Below are 21,951 nucleotides of genomic sequence, written 5' to 3' on the forward strand. Positions count from 1 at the left end.
TGTCTCAACCACCCCATCCCCCCCAAATAAGGAAGCAACAGAAGAGACCCCCACTCAGGCTGGAGTTAGAACCAGAACTTTATTATAATGCATACACTTCCTGACCTAGCGTCAATATACACAGATTAAAGGGGACAGACGCTGCAGCTACCAACACATGAACATGTCCCCCTCCCCATCAGCATCTGTCCACCTAATAAGACAGCTACAGGGACTGAACATGGGAGGGTGGCCTCAGACAGCACAGCCGTCGGCATCCTTAAAACTAGCAGCGAGGGCCAGAGACCCCCAGCTGGAGAAGTCTGATTGTATGTGGCGAGCTGAGTGCTGTGGGCTTAGACACTGTCTCCTACCTTGCCACCAAGCAACGAGACTCCTAGCTATGGGGGCTTGGGTCTTATCCCACACCCTGACAGCAAGGGGGCATCCCATGGGGCCTCTAGGGAGGAGAGGAAACGGACTGTTTTGGAACATTCTAGCACTTTGTCTTTGGGCCTCAGTATCTCCTTTTGGATGTTGCAGTGTAGACTTACTCAGGCCTGTTGTCTTCAGATCAAGGAGCCCGAGTGTCTTGCAGAATTAGCTGTCAGTTCTCATGAGCTACACATTTTCACCAACAGGGAGACATATTTAGTAAAGAGAAACCACGAGGCCGCAAGTGAGGTGGCTGCCGGTCACTGGAGTGTACGAGTGTACAGTAGTGGCAACTACCTGGCTGTTGCAGCCTCTAAATGTGGTTGGGGTGCTCGGGTCTGGTCCTCCAAGCAGCATTGGAAGCCTGTGGCCTCTGCCACGTGACTGTAGAAACCCCAGCAAGGGCCAAGTGACCTGGACCTTTCTAACCTGGTCTCTTGTGAGGGAGGAGAGTTCCTCCTGGGCCTGTGTCTGACTTCACTTTACACTCCTGTGCTGGGCTATACTAGCACAGGAGAACACAAAGAATCCCGGTTTATTTACAAAATATTAAAAAGCCAGTTGGTCATCTACATATTAACCCCCATTCTCCCACTTTATACATGCACTAGTTGAAAAAAAAATAAAAACTTTTAAAAATAAAGAAAAATGATGACTGGGCGGGAGCAGTGTTTTTACCCTTTGTCAGCAAGTCCAATCACTGCAGCGTCTCTGGAGGTGCGAGGTGCCGAGGCCCTCTCCCGGACCGACGGAGGAGCTGTGGGGCCACTGCACCCAGCCATGGCCAGGGAGGAAGTGCCAGCTCCTAGCAAAACTGCAAGTGTGATGGGCAGGGAGGGCGGAGGGCGGAGCCGAGGGCCTCACACACTGCGCACAGGCAGATTTCAGCGATGGGGGAGGGGTCTGCAGACCTGCTGGCCGAAATGATTTTGTACATCGTGGACCCGTGGGACGGGAGATGGCTAGAGAGTTCTGGAGAGCAGGTGTCGAGGCAGGCGTTCAGTAGCTGAGCGTGGAGTCGTCCCATTCCAGCTGCTGCTGCCGAGTAGCGTTCTGGCCATCCCCGGGGCCGCCCTCCTCCTCCTCACTGCTCTCTGACTCGGCACTGGTGATCTCCTCCTCCTCCTCCCCATCTTCGCTCTCCTCTTCCTCCTCCTCTTCCTCCTCCTCCTCGCTACTGTGCTGGTCCTCATACGTCTGGGAAAGAGAAGATGGTGGAAGGCTAGCTGGTGGCTCCTCCACCCAATGTCCACCTGCTGGAAGCCGCAGAGGGAGAAACCAACCCTACAGTGACAGGGGCTGAGCAGCACTGGTGCAAAGTGCATAGGGGCAGCAAAGCGCGCACCAGCAACCCGGTATCCGTGCCCTAGGGAGGGGGTGCTCGATGCTGAGGGATGAGATTCGTCCTGTTACACCAGAAACATCTTGGGGTAAAGAAGCAGAGAGCACCAGTTGCCTACCTATGCTAATCAGTGTGACCTTCAGCAAGGTCTCTGGGCCCGGGTTTCCTCAACTGAAGACTCCCTAAGCGCACAGACCCGATGTGCAGAGTACACGACACATACAAAGACACAAGGGGCCACGGTTGCACAGGTCTCTGGTGCTCTGAAGTCTGGGGATGCCTCTGCGCCTACCTCCATGGGGTTCACGGTGATGGTCAAGGCCGAGTCATCCCAGTCCATCTCGTTCTCCTTCCCGGTGTCCTGGTCCCGCATGGTTCGCTGATGGGCAGCTCGGATCCGAAACACCCCCAGGATAATCATGAAAACCAGGAAGCTGACACACACCACAATCACAACGGTCGCCGTGCTGGGGACAACTGCCAGGAGATTTGAAGACTGGATTCAGCTTTTGTGACACTGCTTACCCGGATAGCCGTCCCACCCTGGGCTTCCTAAACTAGCTGAAGTCAAAACGAATGTGTCACAGTGCTTACCTGATCCTCAGAGACTAGGGGGAAACACTAAGGCAGCCAGGCCTCGCTCACCTTCCACTCTGCGGCTGTGGTAAGCTGCCTTCTGTATGTGACAGTACGGGGGAACTGTGCTTATAGCCAGGTTTAGTGGGGGACCCATGTGGACCCTACTTGGATGCCATGGACTTCTCAGGAGCCCTACCTGCAAATGGGTGAGGATTGGCCAGGTTGTGACCAGACAGGTCAACAAAGGAACGATGTTCAGGGTGGACAAACTGTGGCTGGGCAGCCATGTGATTGGCGTGTTCCACAGGGTTAGCTGTGTGGATCACATTCACCTGCAGAGGACAAAGAGATCACTGAAGCCGTGTCCCACGTGTACCTGACTGGCGACCATGGAGTCCATCAGGCGAAGATGTGCTGTTCCAAGGCCTCCAGGCTGGGAACAAACAGGCTTACTCCAGTGACCAGAAAAAAAAAATCAAAAGGAAAACCTGTCAACTGATGTGTGACACTGTCACACATCCCAGAAACAGTGCTTGTCTAACATTTATTTATAGTGTAGCTTAGAAAAGAAAACATTTGCATCAGCGAAGAAAACAAGCCCAGATCACCTGGGACCTGCTCGGCACAGACCACTTTCCCCGCTACCCCGGATGTAGGAGAGGCAGACCAATCACCATTTGCCCTCTGGCTCAGGTAAAACGCTTGCCAGCATTCTAAATTGAGCCTTGGCATGCCACTTAGGTCATGGCGGAGACAGTGAACTGCTCAGAACAACTGAGTCCATTTCCCCAGACCGCAGGGGCCCTGGTCGATGAAGTCGGCTGCAGCAGAGGGTAAATGTCTGCCAGCTACTGTGACCTCAGGGTGACCACGGCCTAGTGTCGGCACACCCAGCCAGTGGTGATCCAACACAGCTGCAAGACCATTTGCTTCCCTGGGGATATTCCCATGTGGACCCCCAAGGAGCAACCTTACCCCTCCTAAAGACACTCACCCTTTACCTCTAGCCAAGGTCTCCAAGCCTGCATGTGAACCCTACCAGCAGCCCACAGTGTGAACAAAGCCACCTTGGGACCAAGAGTCAGGACACTTGAGTACCTTCTACCGTTGGCCCTTCATGGGTGGGGCTGGACTCACCTCCACCTTGAATTCGTTGCTGAGGTAGCGACCATTTAGTTCTGAGCAAATGAGCTTGAACTTCCGGTCAAGCAGGGACCTGGTGTGCCAATTCCGATAGCGCAGGAGGTGCAAGACCTCCTCATAGCTTGCCATGGTGTCCACACCTGGGGGGTGTCAAAGGCAAGTGGCTTTTAAGTCTGGAGCGTGGGTGGGCCCAGGTACCTGAAGTCACGCACTTGGGTCAGCTGAGCCAATGGCTGCACCCTTGTGGCTTTCTGAGGCAAGTAAGAGCATTTCTCCATCCAGGGGCCTGTGCTGTTATGTGCCCAGCTCACCCTGCATACGGCACTGCCTATGTCCCATTCTCCACCCTCCAAGTTCCCCCATTCACTGCCCCCCCCACCGTGTGCAGACGGGCAGCGGTGTGAAGCGAATGTGTCAGTCCACTCTGCAGGCAGCAAGAGTCTCCCTTTCCATCTTACCCTCTGCTCAGCTCCAGCCCCTCACCTGTAAAGACCACACCCAGGTCTGAGTGGCTCACTTCGATGCCCTTCTGCTGGAGGCGGGCTGCATCCACCTCCAGACTTTCCTGCTCTGGGTTCAGCTCCTCCCCTTCCACTGTGACCTCGCAGGTGTCCAGGTCATGCACAATTTCCTCTGACACGAGGGACTCTTGAACTGCAGAAATGGCCAACCAGAAATAGCAGAGGCTATGGGGCGGGCAACGCCAGTCAACCCCAATCCCCAGCCACATCTCAGGCTCACATCAGAGTCTAGGGACTGAGACTGAAGCGAGGAGGAGTCACTGTCAAGACGTGGGGCGCTGGGATTATTGGCAATGGTGGAACATAAGGCCAGCATGTTGAAGGCCCGGGTCCCAGGCCCAGAAACAGCTCAGTGGATAAACAGAACTTGGTGAGTCCCCAATAAGAATGGGGGGGACACTGTCTTCCTGTGGGCTGGCCCTCAAGCTATGTCTTAAAGTCTGATGTCCAACCAAAAAGCGATGTAAAGACTCCCTCCACCCGCAGCCAGGATTCAGAAGCAGACTCAAGTACAAAAACATTAAACCCCAGAACCGCACAGAAAAAGGACCCGTGAGGGGGCTGGCAGGCCCAGGTGCAGCTGTTACCTGTGGGGTCCTCGGCCCCATCCCCCTCAGGCTCCACTTCTCTGGTGATGGTGCTGATGATTCGGAGCTCGGGGAAGAGCGAAATGCCCTCTGGGCTCTCAAACTCCGAAGCTGCCCGGGCAAAGTGGTGGACCCCACTCAGGCTGATCTTGGGCTCCTCTGGCTGCAAAACCATCACGTAGCCTTCAACTGGGGGCACCTCGATGCAAGCCGCCTCATTAAAACACCTGCAGGGAAGCAGGGAGGGGGAGAAAGGAGGCTGAGGGCTTTGAGAGCTGTGAGGCTGTCACCCATCAAAGATTTGTGAGGCTTGGAGGAGACAGAGGATGGCCACTCCAGGAATGCACTTCCCATTGTGGTCGGGAGAAATTTAATTCCTCCAGGCTTTGCAAGATGAAGTCATGACTCCCCCTCCCTTAGAGGGGAAGGCAAGTCTAAGGGCACACACACACACTCCGCCAACAGGTCAGTGAAGTGGGAACACACTCCCTGCTTCCGGTCAGGACATACTTGACCGTGCTGGTGATTCTGAGTCTGCGGATGCCAGGCGTGGGGAACTGCCTTGAGTTCAGATAGGAAACATGCTGCAAGGCTTTATCCAGCTCGCCAACGTCGTCTCCCTCCAAGGTCAACACAGCCTGACTGGAGCTCGCGTGGATCTGAAACCATCACACTAGAGTTGGGAACAAGGTCGCAGCCGAGAGGAGCCGAAGCCGTGAGAGATGGTGGAGCGATCAGCCCGACTGAATCGCTGAGCTCTTTAGTCCCCAGAGTAAAATCCCTCACCCCCAGCCAGATGAAGGCACCCAGTAGGCAGAGGCAGGTGATCTCTGAGGCCAATCTGGTCTACAGCATGAGTTCCAGGACAGCCAAGGCTATACAGAGAAACCCTGCCTCGAATAACAAAACCAAAACTAAAAAAAATCCCTTCACCCACCTCTGCCTTACCCTGGCGGCCCCACTCCTAGCAGGCTAGGCTAAGGGTGAGTTGAGGTGACACTTACCTGCACCCCTCTGCTGCCATCCTCGGGGACCTGCAAGTCCAGCCCTTCTTTGCAGGTATACAGACAGTCAATCACTTTCTTATCCGCCAGCTTCCCAGAACGGATTGTGAGGCCGGCCAGGTTACCTCGGAAAAACTGTGTCATGTGCAGGTCGCCACCTGGGGGACAGGAGGGGCGGGATGTTAGGCTTGCAGCTCGCAGCTCCTGGTTACCGCTCAGGCTATGACCAGTGGTGGCAGCTCGATGGATGGACATGCAAGTTAGTTCAGACCAAACCGTTAGCCTTGCAATCTACATGGAAGCGCAATGAAAAAATTAAATTGTTTATGATCATGCACATGGCCTGGAGAAGAGAGAAGCTTGGGGTGGGGGCCCCTTCTTCCATATCTGGCTACTCCCTGATGATGGTGGCCAACCTAGAACTATGACCAAGGTGCACAGGGACACTGCCTCCTTAGCACTAGCTGTTCATCTAACACCGACTTGGCTGAGCACACTGCGGGATGCTTTTCCTGACTCTGAAGACACAGGAGTAGGGGTGGGGGAGGCAGGAACTCTGGGATACTCAGAGTCCACACATAAAAGCATTTAAGGCCTTCTAGGGAGATTTGTGTGTACATGCGCAAGTGTACAGTATTCACATGTATATGCATATACATGTACAGTATGCATGCTCATATATGTTTGGGTACACGTGTGTGCATATGTGTGGGGTAGACCTGAGGCTGATGCTGGCTCTTCCTTCGCTGCTCTCTACCTTTTCCTTGAGGCACAGCTCGCCTAAAGAGCGAGTCTAACTAGCTAGTTTGCTCAGGCAATCCCTTCTAATCAACAGAATTACAAGTTGGTGCCAGGCTCACGCGGCATTCACACGGGTGCTAGCACTCTGAACTCTCATCTCCATGCTTGCATAGCAAGGGCTTCACATATGGAGCCATCTTTGCCCTCAGGAAGCTCTTTTGTTGACTTCTGTCTCTGAGGACGACGGGGAAGACGTAAAGAAGAAAACTAAACCCCAGAGGAGACCTTGGCAGTCCACAACAAAGCGCCACGAACTACAGCTGGCATTTACACTAACAAAGAACAGGGCCCTGGCCTGGCAAGTCATCCCTAGGGACCGCTATTTCTGTTTAGAATTCAGTATCAATCGTGACAGACAACGGAAAAACTCTTCCTGTCCTGTGGCTTAGCCACGCGATCACCATAAAGTGCCCCCTGAAACCCAGCTTGAGGAATTGTAATAGGTGCCTCATGCAGTGGCCGTGGGGAACTGGAGGCACTAATACCCCCCCAAAGTGCAGCCATTGGGGGGGGGTGCAGGGTCGACAGGGGCAGGTAGGGAAGTCCCAGGAGCAATGAGGAAGCTCGATGCGGGCAAGCAGCTGAAATGGTGTATAGGATCAAAATGCAATTTGCTCGTCTCATGCGACAGGTGAAATGAATCAATGTCCCATCTTTAAAGGAAACACTATAATGAACGGGGGTGGGGTAGGGGTTCCAGCAACCTGTGGAGGCCATAGTCACAGGCTCAGTCTCATTGCCGCTCTCGACTCCTGCATACTCTGCAAAGGCAAGACAGAGACAGCAGACAAGACCGAGAGGTTAGGCCTTCACACGGGACCTCAGGCGCCAGCCGCCAAACACGAGCCCCAGAAAACAAAGTCCCTCTTGACATCCGGGATGTATTTCACCTGGATGACATTTCCCCAGAAGCGACCCCTCCAATGCTTAATGTGAGGCCTTTCCTTTTTTTTAAAAAAAATATTTATTTATCTATTATGTATATAATATTCTGTCTATGTGTATGTCTGCAGGCCAGAAGAGGGCACCAGACCTCATTACAGATGGTTGTGAGCCACCATGTGGTTGCTGGGAATTGAACTCAGGACCTTTGGAAGAGCAGGCGATGCTCTTAACCTCTGAGCCATCTCTCCAGCCCAGGCCTTTCCTTTTATACACCATCGCCTCTTCTCCTCGCCAGAACACAAACCAGATTCAAGTTAAGGCAAAAAAGCAGGCACACCAAATTCACTATCTGCGTAGAACAAACAATGCGTTCCCAGGAGGTCTGGCCGGCAGTGGCGCTGGCTCCTGAACCATTAGCTTCTTTCCTCCACACAGGGAAGCGGAACACACGGACAAAATGGGAGGGCTCGCACCAGGGTCAAGAGTGTAGCACATAAAAACACGTGTGTCTGTACTTTCTGGATTTTAGATGACAGAGAAAAGAGGACATTAAGAGGGAGGCTGGCTAAGGGTCTCACCCAGATAGACGACCTGCAGCAGGCCTGGGCACTCACCAGCCACAGTCTCTACAGCTGCAGATCGGGGCACAAAACCTAAAGCCCTGCTGGTGGACACACACCCATGGCTGGGCACAGAACCCACACACTCTTAAAAAAAAAAAAAGATTTATTTACTATGTATACAGTGTTTTGCCTGCATGGGTGCCTGCAGGCCAGAAGAGGGCGCCAGATCTCATTATAGATAGCTATGAGCCACCTCGTGGCTGCTGGGAATTGAACTCAGGACCTCTGGAAGGACAGCCAGTGCTCTTAACCACTGAACCATCTCTCCAGCCCCAGAACCCACACATTCTGTACTGCACTGTGGAGGAAATGCCTCCACAATGGCCACTAGAGTCTGCCTAGGTATCCTCCCATGCACCAAGTGGAGATGAGTCTTGGGGTGACGCCAGACCTGGGAAGCCATTTTGCTCCTTCATGGCCACCCACTGTGATCTCTCTATGACAGAGGTGACGCTGCTGCCGCCTATGGCCCACCCTTCCCATATTGTGTTCGCAGGGAGTGGGCTTCCACGTTCACTGAAAGGCAGAGGGGGCACCTTCCTGCGTGTGAACTGAATTTTAAACAACTTGTGTTGGTAGGGGCTAGAGTACGGTTCAGTGGTTAAGGGCACTGGCTGCTCTTCCAGAGGTCCTGAGTTCAATTCCCAGCACCCCCGCAGTGGCTCACAACCACCTGCTGCACTGATTCGAGGGGACCTGGACCTCTTCTGGCTTCCACAGGCACCAGGCACGTACCTGGCGCACAGGCATACATACAGATCAAAACATCCATGATACATAAAATGTTAAAAATTAGATGAAAGAAAAAAATGTGTTGCTTGATACAGAAATGGCTGTCAGGTTGGAAAAGCTGTGACAGTTGAAGTCAAAAGAAAGAAAAGATGAAAATCATTTGCTACTTCACAGCAGTGCCACCGTGACCAGGGGAGGCCAGACAGTGCAGGGCGGCCCATTTAACCAAAACAGTGAAACCACCAGAAGAGAAAGTTTCGTTCCGGCTTGTGCTTGTGTTTTGATTCTTACACCACATTTGAATTTAAACTTAAACCATCTGCGTGCCTTGCAACCCAGCCTTTGGCTTCACACCCCATTTTCTCCCAGGCACGTGTGTAAAGCAGCAGTAACCCTGGTAGTAACTGAAGTAACTGAAGAGGGTCACCTCAACATGCTAGCTTATTCCTCTGTGTCTGAAAGAATTTACAGAGAAACTTAAGAAATTCAAGTTCTCCTAAAATAAACAAATTTGGGAATTAGATGCACTTATACCTTTTTTTTTTTTAGCTTTATTTATTATGTACACAGTGTTCTGTCTGTCTGTATGCTTGCTGGCCAGAAGAGGGCACCAGATCTCATTACAGATGGCTGTGAGCCACCATGTGGGCACTGGGAATTGAACTCAGGACCTCTGGAAGAGTAGTCAGTGTTCTTAACCTCTGAGCCATCTCTCCAGCCCCACTTATACCTTTCTAACCAAAGTCAAAGTTCTATCTTCCCACGGGGAGAAAAATCTGTCTTAGGTCTGGTCATCTAGCACTCAGTGATGGTGCAGTACCCTGAAATGATGTGGGGTCCAAGGGTCACAGGAGGGCACACTGATGCTCCATGAACTTGGACAGCTAACGTTCATTCCCACTAACTTATTTCCTTTGGCTATAAATATAGGCTACAACCACAGCAGTGGGCAGTGACTGTGACCCTGTCACCAGCAGAATCATGGGTCTCTTCTCACCACTGCACAGCAGAGCAGGGATCCGCATACTGTCCCCAATGCCCTTTCAAATTCCGGTCTTTCTGGCCCTGCCGTTAAAGCTTTGTCTCGCCCATTAACAGGGCATCATGGGTTATCACTGCACAAGTTCGGAGTCTTCAGTGTGCTGGCCACTATTTCAACTTAACTGGATGCCTGAGATTCTGCACATACATATTGTTCAAGGCAGTGGTTTGCAACCAGGCCTCTCCAAATGCTCCCTCACTCAACCAGGTTCCTGCTGAGCTACCAAGGGCTAAGTACTATAGAAGCCTACAGCGCAGACTCTTCTGTATCCTCCACATTTCTGCGTCACTTCACAGACATCAATAATTAATGATCAGATTGATTTATAGGCTAGTTCCCTGATCATGCCTTCCCTGTCTGTCATTCAGGTTCAAGAACGGTGACATCAACCACCCCTGACAGCGGTCGTGTCCTCTAAAAGGCTGCACACAGACACAAGGACACGTGGGTAAAGAGGAGAGCTACTAAGAATCTGACCCCGACATAGTCACAACACAGCAAGGAGGTGTTAGTTCCCAGGGCCGGGGGATGGGAGGCCAGCAACTGTTACCTTGCCAGCAAGCTCCAACCACGAGCTGAGTCTCTATCCCAGTTGGATGAAGTGGGTAGTCCTCTGTGACAGAGAAAGGCTCGTGAGACACACCGTCCACATAGAGAGTCACGCTTGGGAATTCCACGTTAAGGACAAAGTGGTGCCAGTCCTCATCGCAGACCTAGCCAAGGCAAAGAAAGCGTGACATGTCAGCCAGCTGTGCGGCCGAAGACGCAACCCTGAGCAGCAGCATGATGTGGGAAATGGGTCACGTGTCAGGAACGACTTCCTGAAAGAAAAGGATTTAAAAATCTAGCAGGAAAGTGTTTAGCACACACATCCCACCAGAAAGGGGCAGGTCAACTTCATCATCACTAGGGCATTTCAAATCGCCACAGGCCAGGGACGCTAACAAGGGCTGAGCAATTCTCTACCCTTAGCGGCATCCACAAGTCTCCCTAGCAGCAAGCTGGACACTTACCTCCTAAACACTGGGTCAGGCTATCCCCCCCTTTTTGTGGCAGGGTTTCACTATGTAGCCCAGGCTGTTCTAGAACTAGACTGGGACTCGATGGCACTGCCTCTGCTCCCGAGTGCCAGCCATTCGCTTCTGAGCCAAGATAATAATCATCGGTCACAGAAAAGGGCGCACGACAGTGAGTGCATGTTCTCTGTCAACTGCTCAACCCCACAGACAGGCAGGCTGAGGGAAGGGCCACACACAGGGCCCTGGCAGAGGTAGCAATCCCCAGAACCACATACAACCACACGGTGGCGCCTGCTCACACAGTGACCAGGAAGTTAAACAGGAGGGTTTCAGTGCCATTCCCGCACTCAATACAACATAACTGTATTGTCAGCTTAAATCACATATTCTTTTTCACATTTAACTCTGGTAATGAGTATGTGCATGTACACATCAGGAGGTAACTTGTGGGAAGCAGTCCTCTCCCTCCATCGTGTACATGCGTTCTGGGAACCAAAATCAGGTGGTCAGGCCTGGTGGCAAGTCCTTTACCTAGGGAGTCATCTTCCTGGTCTACAAAGAAGATAATATTTACGCTATTATTTTGCCGTAAAATGCACACAAGGGAAAAGGTGGGCTTTGGCAGGAAGGAGTTAAGGGGATCTGATCTGCTGTCCTTTGACCCACAGATACACAAACCATGATGTCCTGCAGACGGTCACATCCCGAGAGGTTGACACCTGGCAAGGTTTCTATTTACTCACCTGGTTCAACTTCCAGTGGAACTCCGCAGGCCTGTATTTCTTCTCCTCCGACGGGTCCTGACGGAGGAGGAAAATCAGTCTGCACCCGTGGACATACAGCGAGTAATGGTGTCGGTTCATGTCTGAAAAGACAGCGTCTATAGGTGAACTGCCACCTCCAGGTCCCAGGGGGAGTAAGGACAGTTTCTTTTTTTAAAAAAAATATGTATTTATTTATTTATTAAGCATACAATATTCTGTCTGCGTGTATGCCTGCAGGCCAGAAGAGGGCACCAGATCTCATGACAGATGGTTGTTAGCCACCATGTGGTTGCTGGGAATTGAACTCAGGACCTTTGGAAGAACAGGCAGTACTCTTAACCTCTGAGCCATCTCTCAGCCCCCAGGACAGTTTCTTTTTTTTTTTTTATTTATTATGTATACAATATTCTGTCTGTATGCCTGAAGGCCAGAAGAGGACACCAGACCTCTTTACAGATGGTTGTGAGCCACCATGTGGTTGCTGGGAATTGAACTCAGGACCTTTGGAAGAGCAGGCAATGCTCTTAACCTCTGAGCCATCGCTCCAGCCCCCCAGGACAGTTTCTTGAGTAGATTTAAAGACATGGGGTTTTTTTTTTGTTTTTTGTTTTTTTTTTTTTTTTTCGAGACAGGGTTTCTCTGTGGCTTTGGAGCCTGTCCTGGAACTAGCTCTTGTAGACTAGGCTGGTCTCAAACTCACAGAGATCCGCCTGCCTCTGCCTCCCGAGTACTGGGATTAAAGGCATGCGCCACCACCGCCTGGCCTTAAAGACATGTTTTATCTGCATAAATGAACCTCTAGCTGAGCCAAGACAGGGGATAGGAACACACACAGGGTTCTACTGAGAACTCAGGATAAACCCCCAGGCTGGTGCTGTGTCTCTAAGGACAAAGTGTCCCCAGCATAAAATAGAGAGCCTCATCTGTGGAGGAACTAGTCCCTGTGAGGGAGCACGGAAGAATACCAGCCGACACAGGGATGCAACCAACCTGTTTTGTCTGAACTGCAGAGAATTGTCTCCTTCTTCCGGCCGAAAGGTCCATGCCGCATCCACACAGAAATCGTAAAGGGCTCTTTGGGGTCAAGGGACACAACGCCATCCGGGATTCTCACTGCCTGAGTGCCATTGAACTCAAAGACCTGGTCGCTGTCATGGCCGTTGTCGGTGGGAAGGCCAGCAGTCCAGTTCAAAGAGCTGCTCGGGGAAGGGAGCAGCTCTGAGGTGCCAGCTGCAGCCCCTGAAACCAAAGAGACATGAGAGTCAGTTCCATGGAGAACGGAACGCTTGAGAGTGGCTCAGGACCACACTAAGGGTGTCTCTCACCCTTAGAATGGCTGCTGGTTTGATTTTGCCTTCCCTAAAAAATAAGGATTTTTTTTTTCTTAACAAAAATGTAATATACACATCAGTAATCCTAGCACAAGGGAGGCAGAGGCAGGAGACTGCCAAATTCAAAGCCTGCCTGGGCTACAGAATAAGACAAAACAAAAACAAAAACCACAGATACAAACACAGTCTGTGGCTTTTTGTTTTAAGGATGAAGGATGAAGAAGATAAAACACAGTTAGGCATGGTGCACACGCCTCTAATCCCAGCACCAGCAGAGGCAGACCTTTGTGAGTTCAAAGTTAGCCTATTCCCATATTGAGTTTCAGGCTAGCCAGAGTTATGAGGAAAGACCCTGCCTCAAAACAAACACAATAACAATGTAACTTTTTATGTTCCCACCCAAATAGACACCATTTTGTGTATAAACACTTCTAGTCCTTTTTAAATGAACATATAAAAGTTTCTTCTTCATTGTCATGTTAGTGGTATGTGCCTTTGTGTGCATGTATGTCTGCATGTGTTTGGACAATCGTGTACAGGTGTGCACACATGTGAAGGAATCACCCTCAGTTACCTTTACCTTATTCAGTGAGGCAGGTCTCTCGATCAAACACAGAGCTACCAACATGACTGGGTGGGCCGCTCTACCTCTCTGGATTGAGTGGGTTCTGGGGATCTACACCTGATCCTCACACTGCACAGCAAGTGCCTTACCCACTGAACTCTCTCTAGCCCAGAAGATTGTTTGTTTATTTTGATTTTATGTGCACAAGTGTTTTTTCTGCATGTATGTCTATACACCTCTTGCATGCCTTATGTCCAAGGAGATCAGAAGAGGACACCAAAGCTCCTGGGACTGGAGTTACAGACTGTTGTGAGCTGCCATGTGGGTGCTGGGCCCCACACCCCGAACAGCCAGTGTTCTTAACCACTGAGTCCTTGTCTGCTCACAAAGTGCTTCTTACTTAACTGGAGGCCTGCTGAGTCTGCAATGCCACACATTCTCCTCACTCTGTAGCAGCATCTATGAGTGGCTGTGTAGCGTTTCGCTGTGCAGATACAACGGGATTCATTAGTCCTCCCACTGGTGGACACTGACTGTTACCCCAAACTCCTTTGTTACACACCTGTCCTCAACGAGCATGTATGTGTGCGGTGATTCTGCTCTTAGGATAAACATCTAGAACTGGAATTACTGAGTCAAAGAGCAGGGAGAGGGAGGCAGTAAGACAGCTCAGCACTAGCAAAGGCACCTGCCACCAAACCTGGAACCACGTAGGGGAGAGAAAAGCGATTACCTCACTACCTACCCTCTGACTTCCGCAGACCACTGTGGCACACACTCACCCACATATATAAAATAAATAAAAGTAATTTTAAAAAAAGAGTAGAGAAAAGATTTTACAGCTGTCAGGTTAAGGTTTCTACTCTTTCTTCCTGGTGCTGGGGAGCGAACTCAGAGCCTCATGCATTAGGAAAAGCATGGGCCTCTGAAACAGTGTACCCTCTATTTCCCAGGCTGGACCAGAACTCCTGGGTTCAAACGACCCCCTGCCTCAACCTCTGAATAAATGAACTCCAGAGCACATTCCGAAGCCCGGCTCCTTATTCTTACATCATCTGCACTTGGATGATTCTCAATGGGTTAAATTCTTCAAATTATGAGCTCTTCAGTGCACACACATGCAGCACTCTGGACAGAGTCTACAGGGTTTGTGCTTTCCCGAGAACCTGTCCGAATGAAAAGCAGCCAGCAAGGCAGCAAAGGCCACCTCACAACATCGTGTCTGTTCTGCTTATTTAACAGCCCAGACACAGGCTAGGGTCCGACGGGGTCCTGTCTTCCCTGAAGACTGAGGGCTCCAGACACCAGACCTCCTTACCACAGAGCCGGTGAAGGGACTTCTCAGAGTAGGTGTCTCGGTCGCAGCCTTTCCCAATGTGGCTGGTCTCCAGCTCCACTGTGACCTGCACTGAGGCGACGGGCTCGTCACAGGTCTCCAAGTGGATGCTTGGGAAGACAGCCAACGCCCCCGTGCCGGGCTCGTATTCAATCCTGTTGCTCCAGCCTGCATTGATCCATGGATGGGTGCGGGAGAGAAAAAAGAAAGCTCACGTTTATGTGGTTCTACGGCACGTACATTTTCAGAATGGGTGCAGAAGCAGAGAGATTGGAGCTCACCCTGCCACCCGGGGCTGCAGGTGGGCTTAACACTGATCTTCACCAGAACGTCTTCCGTGGCTCTTTTCTTCCCACAGTCGTAGGCCGTGACTGTGAGCTTATACTGGTGCTCTTTGCCATAGTTCAGCTTCTCTGTGTTTTTAATGTAGCCTGGCGGAGAAGGAAAGCGGCGATGAGAACCATCTTTACTTGTGCTGTGCAAGACTGACAAGACCTGAAATAAACTCAGTCCCGAGGTCACACACTCTTCCATCCCCCCTTGACCGCAGAACTCGCCGAGGCCATGCTCCAGTGTCTGAGCGCAGTGTGAGCACACAGTCAGCCCTCCTGTGTACTGAGTACTCCGCCCCATCCCTGCAGTTTCTATACTGGTTTTAAAAATTCTTTTTTATTTTTTTTTTTTTTTGAGACATGGTCTTACTATGTAACCTTGGCTGTCCTGGGACTCACATGTAGGCCAGGCTAGCCTGGAATTCAGAGAGATCTGTCTACCTCTGCCTCCCCAGTGCTGGGATTAAGGGCATGCGCCACCACGGCCAGCTTTTTAGAAACATTTTAATTGGGTGTATGTGTATGCCATGTGTATGCCTCCTCACATGTGCGGAGGTCAAAGGACATCTTTCAGGAGTGAGTTCTCTCCTCCTACCATGGCTCTGGGGACTGAAGTCAGGTCATCAGGCTATGTGATAAGTGCTTTTTCCCTGAGCCACCTCGCCTGCCCTGATTTTATATCAACATTTAGTACTTTGCATGTAAGAATAAAAAAGGGCAAATAGTTTAAATACCTTAAATGCTAACAATGAGGTCAAGCTTCATTAAATACTTATGATGAAAGATTAATTTTGTTAAAGAAAACAAAGTTGAGGGCTGGGGACACAATTCTGCTCTGATGTCCAGCACTCCTTACCAAGAGTAAGCCCAGCACGTGGGAGGTAGAGGCAGGAGGATTAAAAGTTCAGGGCTGTCCTGAGCTACATGCCAAGTTCAAAGCTAACCTGGACTGCAAGAAATTCTCTCTTCCCTCAACAAACAAACAAACCAAAATTAACTGAGGTTCGGCCGGGGTATGACTCAGTGGGACCCATAGTTACCACCTGCGAGGTGCGACTTCAGATGCTACCCTAGCACCAAAGGGAAGGGAGGAAGGGAGGGAGGGAGGGAGGGAGGGGGGAGGAAAAGAGGGAGAGGGAAGAAAATCCTCCCCCCTTCGTCCTCTTGCTTAGAAAGAGGTATCCTTTTGTTCAAATGTGAGTGAAAATGTCTTTTTTTTTTTTAAGATTCGCTTTTATTTTGTGTATATGTGTGAGTACCTGTAGTATGTATGTAAACCACTTGCATACCTGGTTCCCTTAGATGCCAGAAGAGGGTGTTGGAGCCCTTGGACCTAGAGTTATAGGCAGTTGTAAGCAGCCTGATGTGAGTGCTGAGAACTGAACAAGGGCCCTCTGCAGGAGCAGCCAGTGCTGTAACCACACCGCCATCTCTCCAGACCCTACAAAGTTTCACACAACCACAATTCCATCAAAGACTGCAGTGTGCACTAATTTACAATGTTATTACCGTGGCTGGGCAGGGGTGGTGCACGCCTTTAATCCTAGCACTAGGAAGGCAGGGACAGGGGGAATCTCTTGAGTTCGAAGCCAGCCTGGTCTATAGAGTTAGTTCCAGGACAGCCAGGGCTACACAGAGAAACCCTGTCTCTCAAAACAACAACAAAGAAGCAGTCCCAGTAGAAAGGGGTTGAGCTCTCACATTGCTTCTGTCAGCTCCTCAGGAGAAAGGTTCTGGCAGAAGCAGTGCGAATCCTCATCTTAGCTATAATCCCCACAATCAGAAGGCCAAGGCAGGAGGACAAGAGGCGAGACGCTAGCCGAGGCTGCATGGGAAGAGCCTGGCTCAGAAATAAAGGAGCGCGAGAGACAGCTCAGCAGTTAGGAGCACACACTGCTCTTCCAGGGGATCAGAACCCACAGCAAGGGGCTCACAAGCACCTGTGACTCCAGCTCCAGGGGATCCAAAACCTCTGGTTCCCGTGTGCAACTGCTTTCACGTGCACACACCCACACAGAGACACATAACCAAAAATGATTCCTTAAAGAATGAATCAATCAGTGCTCACCCTAAAGATGGGGCAGAAGGGGCCAGAAGTGTAGCCCAGTGGGAGGACATTTGCTTAACACGTACAAAGCCTGGACTGGATCCCCAGCACCACCAAAAGTGGGGAGTGATGGGGAGGGGGTGTAAAAGATTCCAATCAAATGGAGAACAAAAAATAAGTACCTAAAGGGACCACACACTCAGGTGCACACGGGTGAAAGTGAGAAGGTTCATGTCAAACAAGGCCGTCACTTGATTTGGGTAGGAAAGGGGAAAGAGAGTCCCAAAGAGTCCAAATTTCCAGAGTTAAGTCAAACATGAGTCACAGGCACGAGGCAGGGCTCCGGGCAGCCTGCAGGCTCACTGATGCTCGGCCGGCACTGGGAAGCCCAGGTCACCACCCGCCGTCACCGACTCACCAGGCTCCCCTGTTCTTACCGTCTTTGTCCACGGTGAACGGCACATCCGGGGTGAGGATCTCATAGCTGCAGATCTGGCTGAACTGCGGGGAGCAGTCTGCATCCACAGCCTCCACCCTGAGGACATTGCCCTGCTGCTTCCCCTCCACCACGGCCGCCTTGTAGGACTTCTCCTTGAACACAGGCGCATACTCGTTCACGTCATTCACCTGGATGTGGACGGTTGCCCTAGACAAGGGGGAGAAGGCTGGTGTGGGGCTCTGTTCTGTCTTTTACCCAAAAGGCAACAATTCTGCTGATTTCTACATTCTCCTTTCCTGATGCTGCTTCATGAGCTTCCTACAGTGAAGCCAAAATGTAACCAAATTCAATTTCTTTTATTTGGCATGGAGGCACGGGGAAGTTAAATTTGAACTTGGGCTGATTTTTCTGTCCCCTAAAATTGAGGCAATAGGCTTAGAAAATCCATGATGCAGCAGAGAAGACTGAATTTTCCTCTAAAGTGGGGGCAGGACGTGAGGAAGGGAGAGGAATCCAAACACTACTTAGTCTCTGGTCATAATGTCAAGACGCATTATCACAGAATTTTAAAGACTTACAGCCAAAGGAAGAGGGGTTAGAAATAGAGAAATGGTCTCACTGTGTGAGTTAAAACAAATGAGGTAGAGAGATGGCTCAGTGGATGAAGCACTTGCCACACGAGTCTGAGTGCTGAGCCCCGGCACCCACGGAAATGTGAGGCCCATGTGGTGGTTCCTCTGGGAGGCTGGACAGGAACGCAGGGCAAGCTGGCTAGCCAGACTCCCTGAGATGGGAGAGACCTGCACGTGTACATCAAGTGGAACCCAGGACATCCACACGCAGGCATACACATCTGTGAACACACACGCACGCAGTCTGTCTGCCTGCCTGCCTCTCTCTCTCTCTCTCTCTCACACACACACACACACACACACGCACACACGTGTAGAAACAAGTTCTGTCCTACTGTCACAGAGCAGGAAGAGGTCACCACGAGGACCCCTTTCATTCAGTCCTGGTTCCACAAATGAAGATGTACAGGAGGAGCACTCCTAACTGCCACTTTCCAAGTTCATAGCTGGGCGCCAGTGAGCCAGTCTCCAAATAATGACACTTATGTAGACTTCAAGGGCTACCTACTGATCAGGTTTTTTGGTCAAAATATAAACTTTTGGAAATATAGGCCTGTTGCAAAGTGTTTATCTGACATACACAAGGCCCAGGCTTCGTCCTCAGCACAAACACAATCTTCTAAATGAACAAAGGGATGTCACGTTGTGTGAAAATGAGAAGTTTTCCACTAGTTCATCATACCCTGTTTTCAGAGCATCCCGATCCAGGCTCATCCATGTGGCGCCCATGCTGCCCACACATCCCTTTTCCTTAGCAATGTACCGAGGAACTAAGGCTGAGCAACATTCAATTGGCCTGGTGTTGAGGGGATAAAAGTCTAGACTTCTACGCCCATTCTTCTACAGCCCTCTCTGTTATAGTGACCTCCGGTCATGTCAACTTCCTCCACAAGTTAGCTAGCTTACGCGTTTAGAGTTTACAAGAAAAGATAAGAATAACAAAATCAGCCAGGCAGTGATGGTGATTTAATCCCAGGACTCAGAGACAAAGGCAGGTGGATATCTCTGAGTTCGAGGCCAGCTTGGTCTACCAAGTGAGTTCCAGGACAGCCAGGGCTACACAGAGAACCCTGTCTCGAAAAAAACCAAAAAGAATAACAAAATCATTTTCCTCAGGAAAAAGTTCAATATGGGGCTGTGTGTGAGTGTGAGTATCTGTGTCTGTCTGTCTATCTCTGTCCCTGCTCCCAGCCCCCTCCAGAGACAAAGTCTTACTATGTTACCCAGGCAGTCCTTGCCTTTGTGATCCTCCTCCCTCAGCCTTCCGAGTGCCTCAGTAGCAGGCACATGTCACTCACTGTTCCTGTAAGGCTTTAGTTTCTTTACCAAGAATACTCGGTGGCATAAAACCACTCATTCCTTTTTGAAAACCTGTTACCCATCAGGCTCTTCCTAGAAGTTAAACACAAAAGAGGACACCCAGGCTGGAGTCCACCCTTAAAGACCTTTCCAACCCGTCTGTGACCCTGCAGGACTCTTCCTGCTCCATCTCACACCTCGGAGCACTGGGGACCAAGTCCCACTGCCGCTCCCCACGCATGCGCACTACTGGGCGGCTCTCCTGGCTCTCGACTTACTTGTGAGATTTCTTCACGCCAGTGCCATCAGGTCCCTTTCCGCAGTCGTAGGCCTGGATGGTGAACGTGTAGTCTTTTTGCAGCTCACAGTCCAATTTCTCCTTAGAGCGGATTAGTCCCTCCCCCGTGGACTTATCCACCACCACGGCATCAAAGGGGACATTCTGCCCGTGAATTTTAAAGCCACAAATCTCACCTGGGGAGTAAAGTAGAGCAGATTAGTGTGCCTTGCCCCATGAACCTTCTGCGCGCTGCCCCCGCCCCCAAAGAAAATAGACGACAACAACTTAGCAGCCAGGGGGGTTGTAGGGTCCGTGGACAAAGCGGGGGTGGGGGCACTGTGCTTTAACACGGGTGAGTTCTGGGACTTTAGTAGAAGCGGATTCTGGCTTTCCAAGCAACTGGTTTACTTTGCATCCATTCATGCAGGGATACAAGAGAGAGAGCATAGACAGGCATTCCACAGGAGCACTTCCAGGGCTCGAGGGTCAAGGACATCATAAGCAACAGCCAAGGCCTGAGCACACCAGGCTCCCAGGCGGTCTGAGCACTGGGCGGTTCTTTGGGTTTGCACCAGAGAGAGGATAAAATGGAGAGTTAAGCGTTGAGAGAAGAAGTGTGACATGTGGGACCAGCATCATAATTACAGAAATTCTGTCGAGGAAAAAAAAAGATCAAGTCTTCCTGTGCAATGAGCCTGGCTAAATTAGGGAATCAAAACAAACTGCTAAAGAAGAGGGGTAGAAATACCAAGTTTTCAGGCATCCATTTCAACAGCTGACATCCACTGCCACAGGGAGGGATCCGCTAGGATTCCCCAGTTCTGGCTTCCCCTGAGAGGAACACCAGCCGACAAAATCACTACGGCTAAACTCTCTGGGTTGGAAAGCTCCCTGGTTCCACGCACACCCATGGGAGGACAAGGTTAACGCTCTGATGCAATATGAAGCTGCAAAGCCATTTCTCGTAAAAAGAAGCCTGCACACTTCCACGGGTTCAGTGACTAGAAAACTGTCCCAAGCAAGTCCTGTCCACGCAGTTCAAACGGATGTCTGAGTTCTAGATATTTCTAACCAAGGGTCTGGTTACATACAATTTCCATAAATACACTTAAAAAAATGAAACAAAACTAGGAGAATAAATAAGGGGACGGCATGGCAGTTGCTCCGTTTAATGGCTGATTCCCAATTTTATAACAAGTTAGTGGGTTAATATTCATGAGAGGGAGACAAAGAACCCTTCATCACCTTCTTTGGTGACTGTCACCTCAAAACTCTCTAAAGGGAGAAAAGATAAACCCATGTCAGTAATTCAAGAAAGGATGAAGACGGAACAACAAGGATATCGTCAAAGGTGCAACACATTTCTTATAAGAACTGGACATGTCGCCAACACACTCAGTAGACAGCTGCACACCTGTTACGTCACTAACACACTCAGTAGACAGCTGCACACCTGTTACGTCACTAACACTCTCAGTAGACAGCTGCACAACTGTTACGTCACTAACACACTCAGTAGACAGCTGCACACCTGTTACGTCACTAACACACTCAGTAGACAACTGCACACCTGTTACGTCACTAACACACTCAGTAGACAGCTGCACAACTGTTACGTCACTAACACACTCAGTAGACAGCTGCACACCTGTTACGTCACTAACACACTCAGTAGACAACTGCACACCTGTTACGTCACTAACACACTCAGTAGACAGCTGCACACCTGTTACGTCACTAACACACTCAGTAGACAGCTGCACACCTGTTACGTCACTAACACACTCAGTAGACAACTGCACACCTGTTACGTCACTAACACATGCTTAGTAGACAGCTGCACAACTGTTACATCACTAACACACGCTCGGTAGACAGCTACCAGAGCTGTTAAGGAGGAAACACCCGGTCCTCACACCCACACCACTTTGAACCCTGCTTACCTAAGCTATTAGGTAACTGCACCTGAACTCACTCTGGGGTGGAATGCTGCTAGGGTTTCCCGGCACCCCACGTGTCATAGGACTTTTCTTCTGATGACAATAAGTAAACCTAAGTATTTTCATTTGTTTGGAGACATTGTCTTACTCTGTAGACCAGGCTGGCCTCAAACTCACAGAGATCCGCCTGCCTCTGCCTCCCGAGTACTGGGATTAAAATGTGCGCCACCACCACTGTCTGGCGGATCGTGTTTTTTTGTGCCTTGAATTTCACATAACCTTATAACCCAACGC

At 50.5% G+C, this 21,951-nt stretch overlaps 1 protein-coding gene across 4 annotated transcripts in view; it reads right to left on the reverse strand.

Annotated features, from left to right (window-relative positions):
• Window positions 1-60: 60 nt before the first annotated feature.
• LOC121441779 (calsyntenin-1) overlaps window positions 61-21,951 on the reverse strand; it is a 65,923-nt gene continuing 44,032 nt past the window's right edge. Inside the window, exons 3-19 of one of the 4 annotated variants that reach the window (XM_041643063.1) lie at window positions 20,963-20,992; window positions 19,716-19,911; window positions 17,505-17,713; window positions 14,970-15,119; window positions 14,671-14,856; window positions 12,447-12,695; window positions 11,436-11,557; window positions 10,224-10,386; window positions 7,096-7,152; window positions 5,591-5,748; window positions 5,097-5,245; window positions 4,587-4,813; window positions 3,962-4,132; window positions 3,473-3,618; window positions 2,532-2,667; window positions 2,049-2,233; window positions 61-1,611 (exon numbers count right to left, since the gene is read on the reverse strand). In XM_041643063.1, the coding sequence (XP_041498997.1) occupies window positions 1,414-1,611; window positions 2,049-2,233; window positions 2,532-2,667; window positions 3,473-3,618; window positions 3,962-4,132; window positions 4,587-4,813; window positions 5,097-5,245; window positions 5,591-5,748; window positions 7,096-7,152; window positions 10,224-10,386; window positions 11,436-11,557; window positions 12,447-12,695; window positions 14,671-14,856; window positions 14,970-15,119; window positions 17,505-17,713; window positions 19,716-19,911; window positions 20,963-20,992 (2,732 nt within the window). In that variant the 3' untranslated portion in view covers window positions 61-1,413. The remainder of the gene's footprint in view (window positions 1,612-2,048; window positions 2,234-2,531; window positions 2,668-3,472; window positions 3,619-3,961; window positions 4,133-4,586; window positions 4,814-5,096; window positions 5,246-5,590; window positions 5,749-7,095; window positions 7,153-10,223; window positions 10,387-11,435; window positions 11,558-12,446; window positions 12,696-14,670; window positions 14,857-14,969; window positions 15,120-17,504; window positions 17,714-19,715; window positions 19,912-20,962; window positions 20,993-21,951) is intronic. The other 3 variants (XM_041643066.1, XM_041643064.1, XM_041643067.1) reach the window with 3 other exon arrangements.

This window comes from Microtus oregoni, unplaced genomic scaffold (assembly GCF_018167655.1).
Source record: "Microtus oregoni isolate MIOR12 unplaced genomic scaffold, Mior012 000081F_ref0000091, whole genome shotgun sequence".
Lineage (NCBI taxonomy): Eukaryota > Metazoa > Chordata > Mammalia > Rodentia > Cricetidae > Microtus > Microtus oregoni.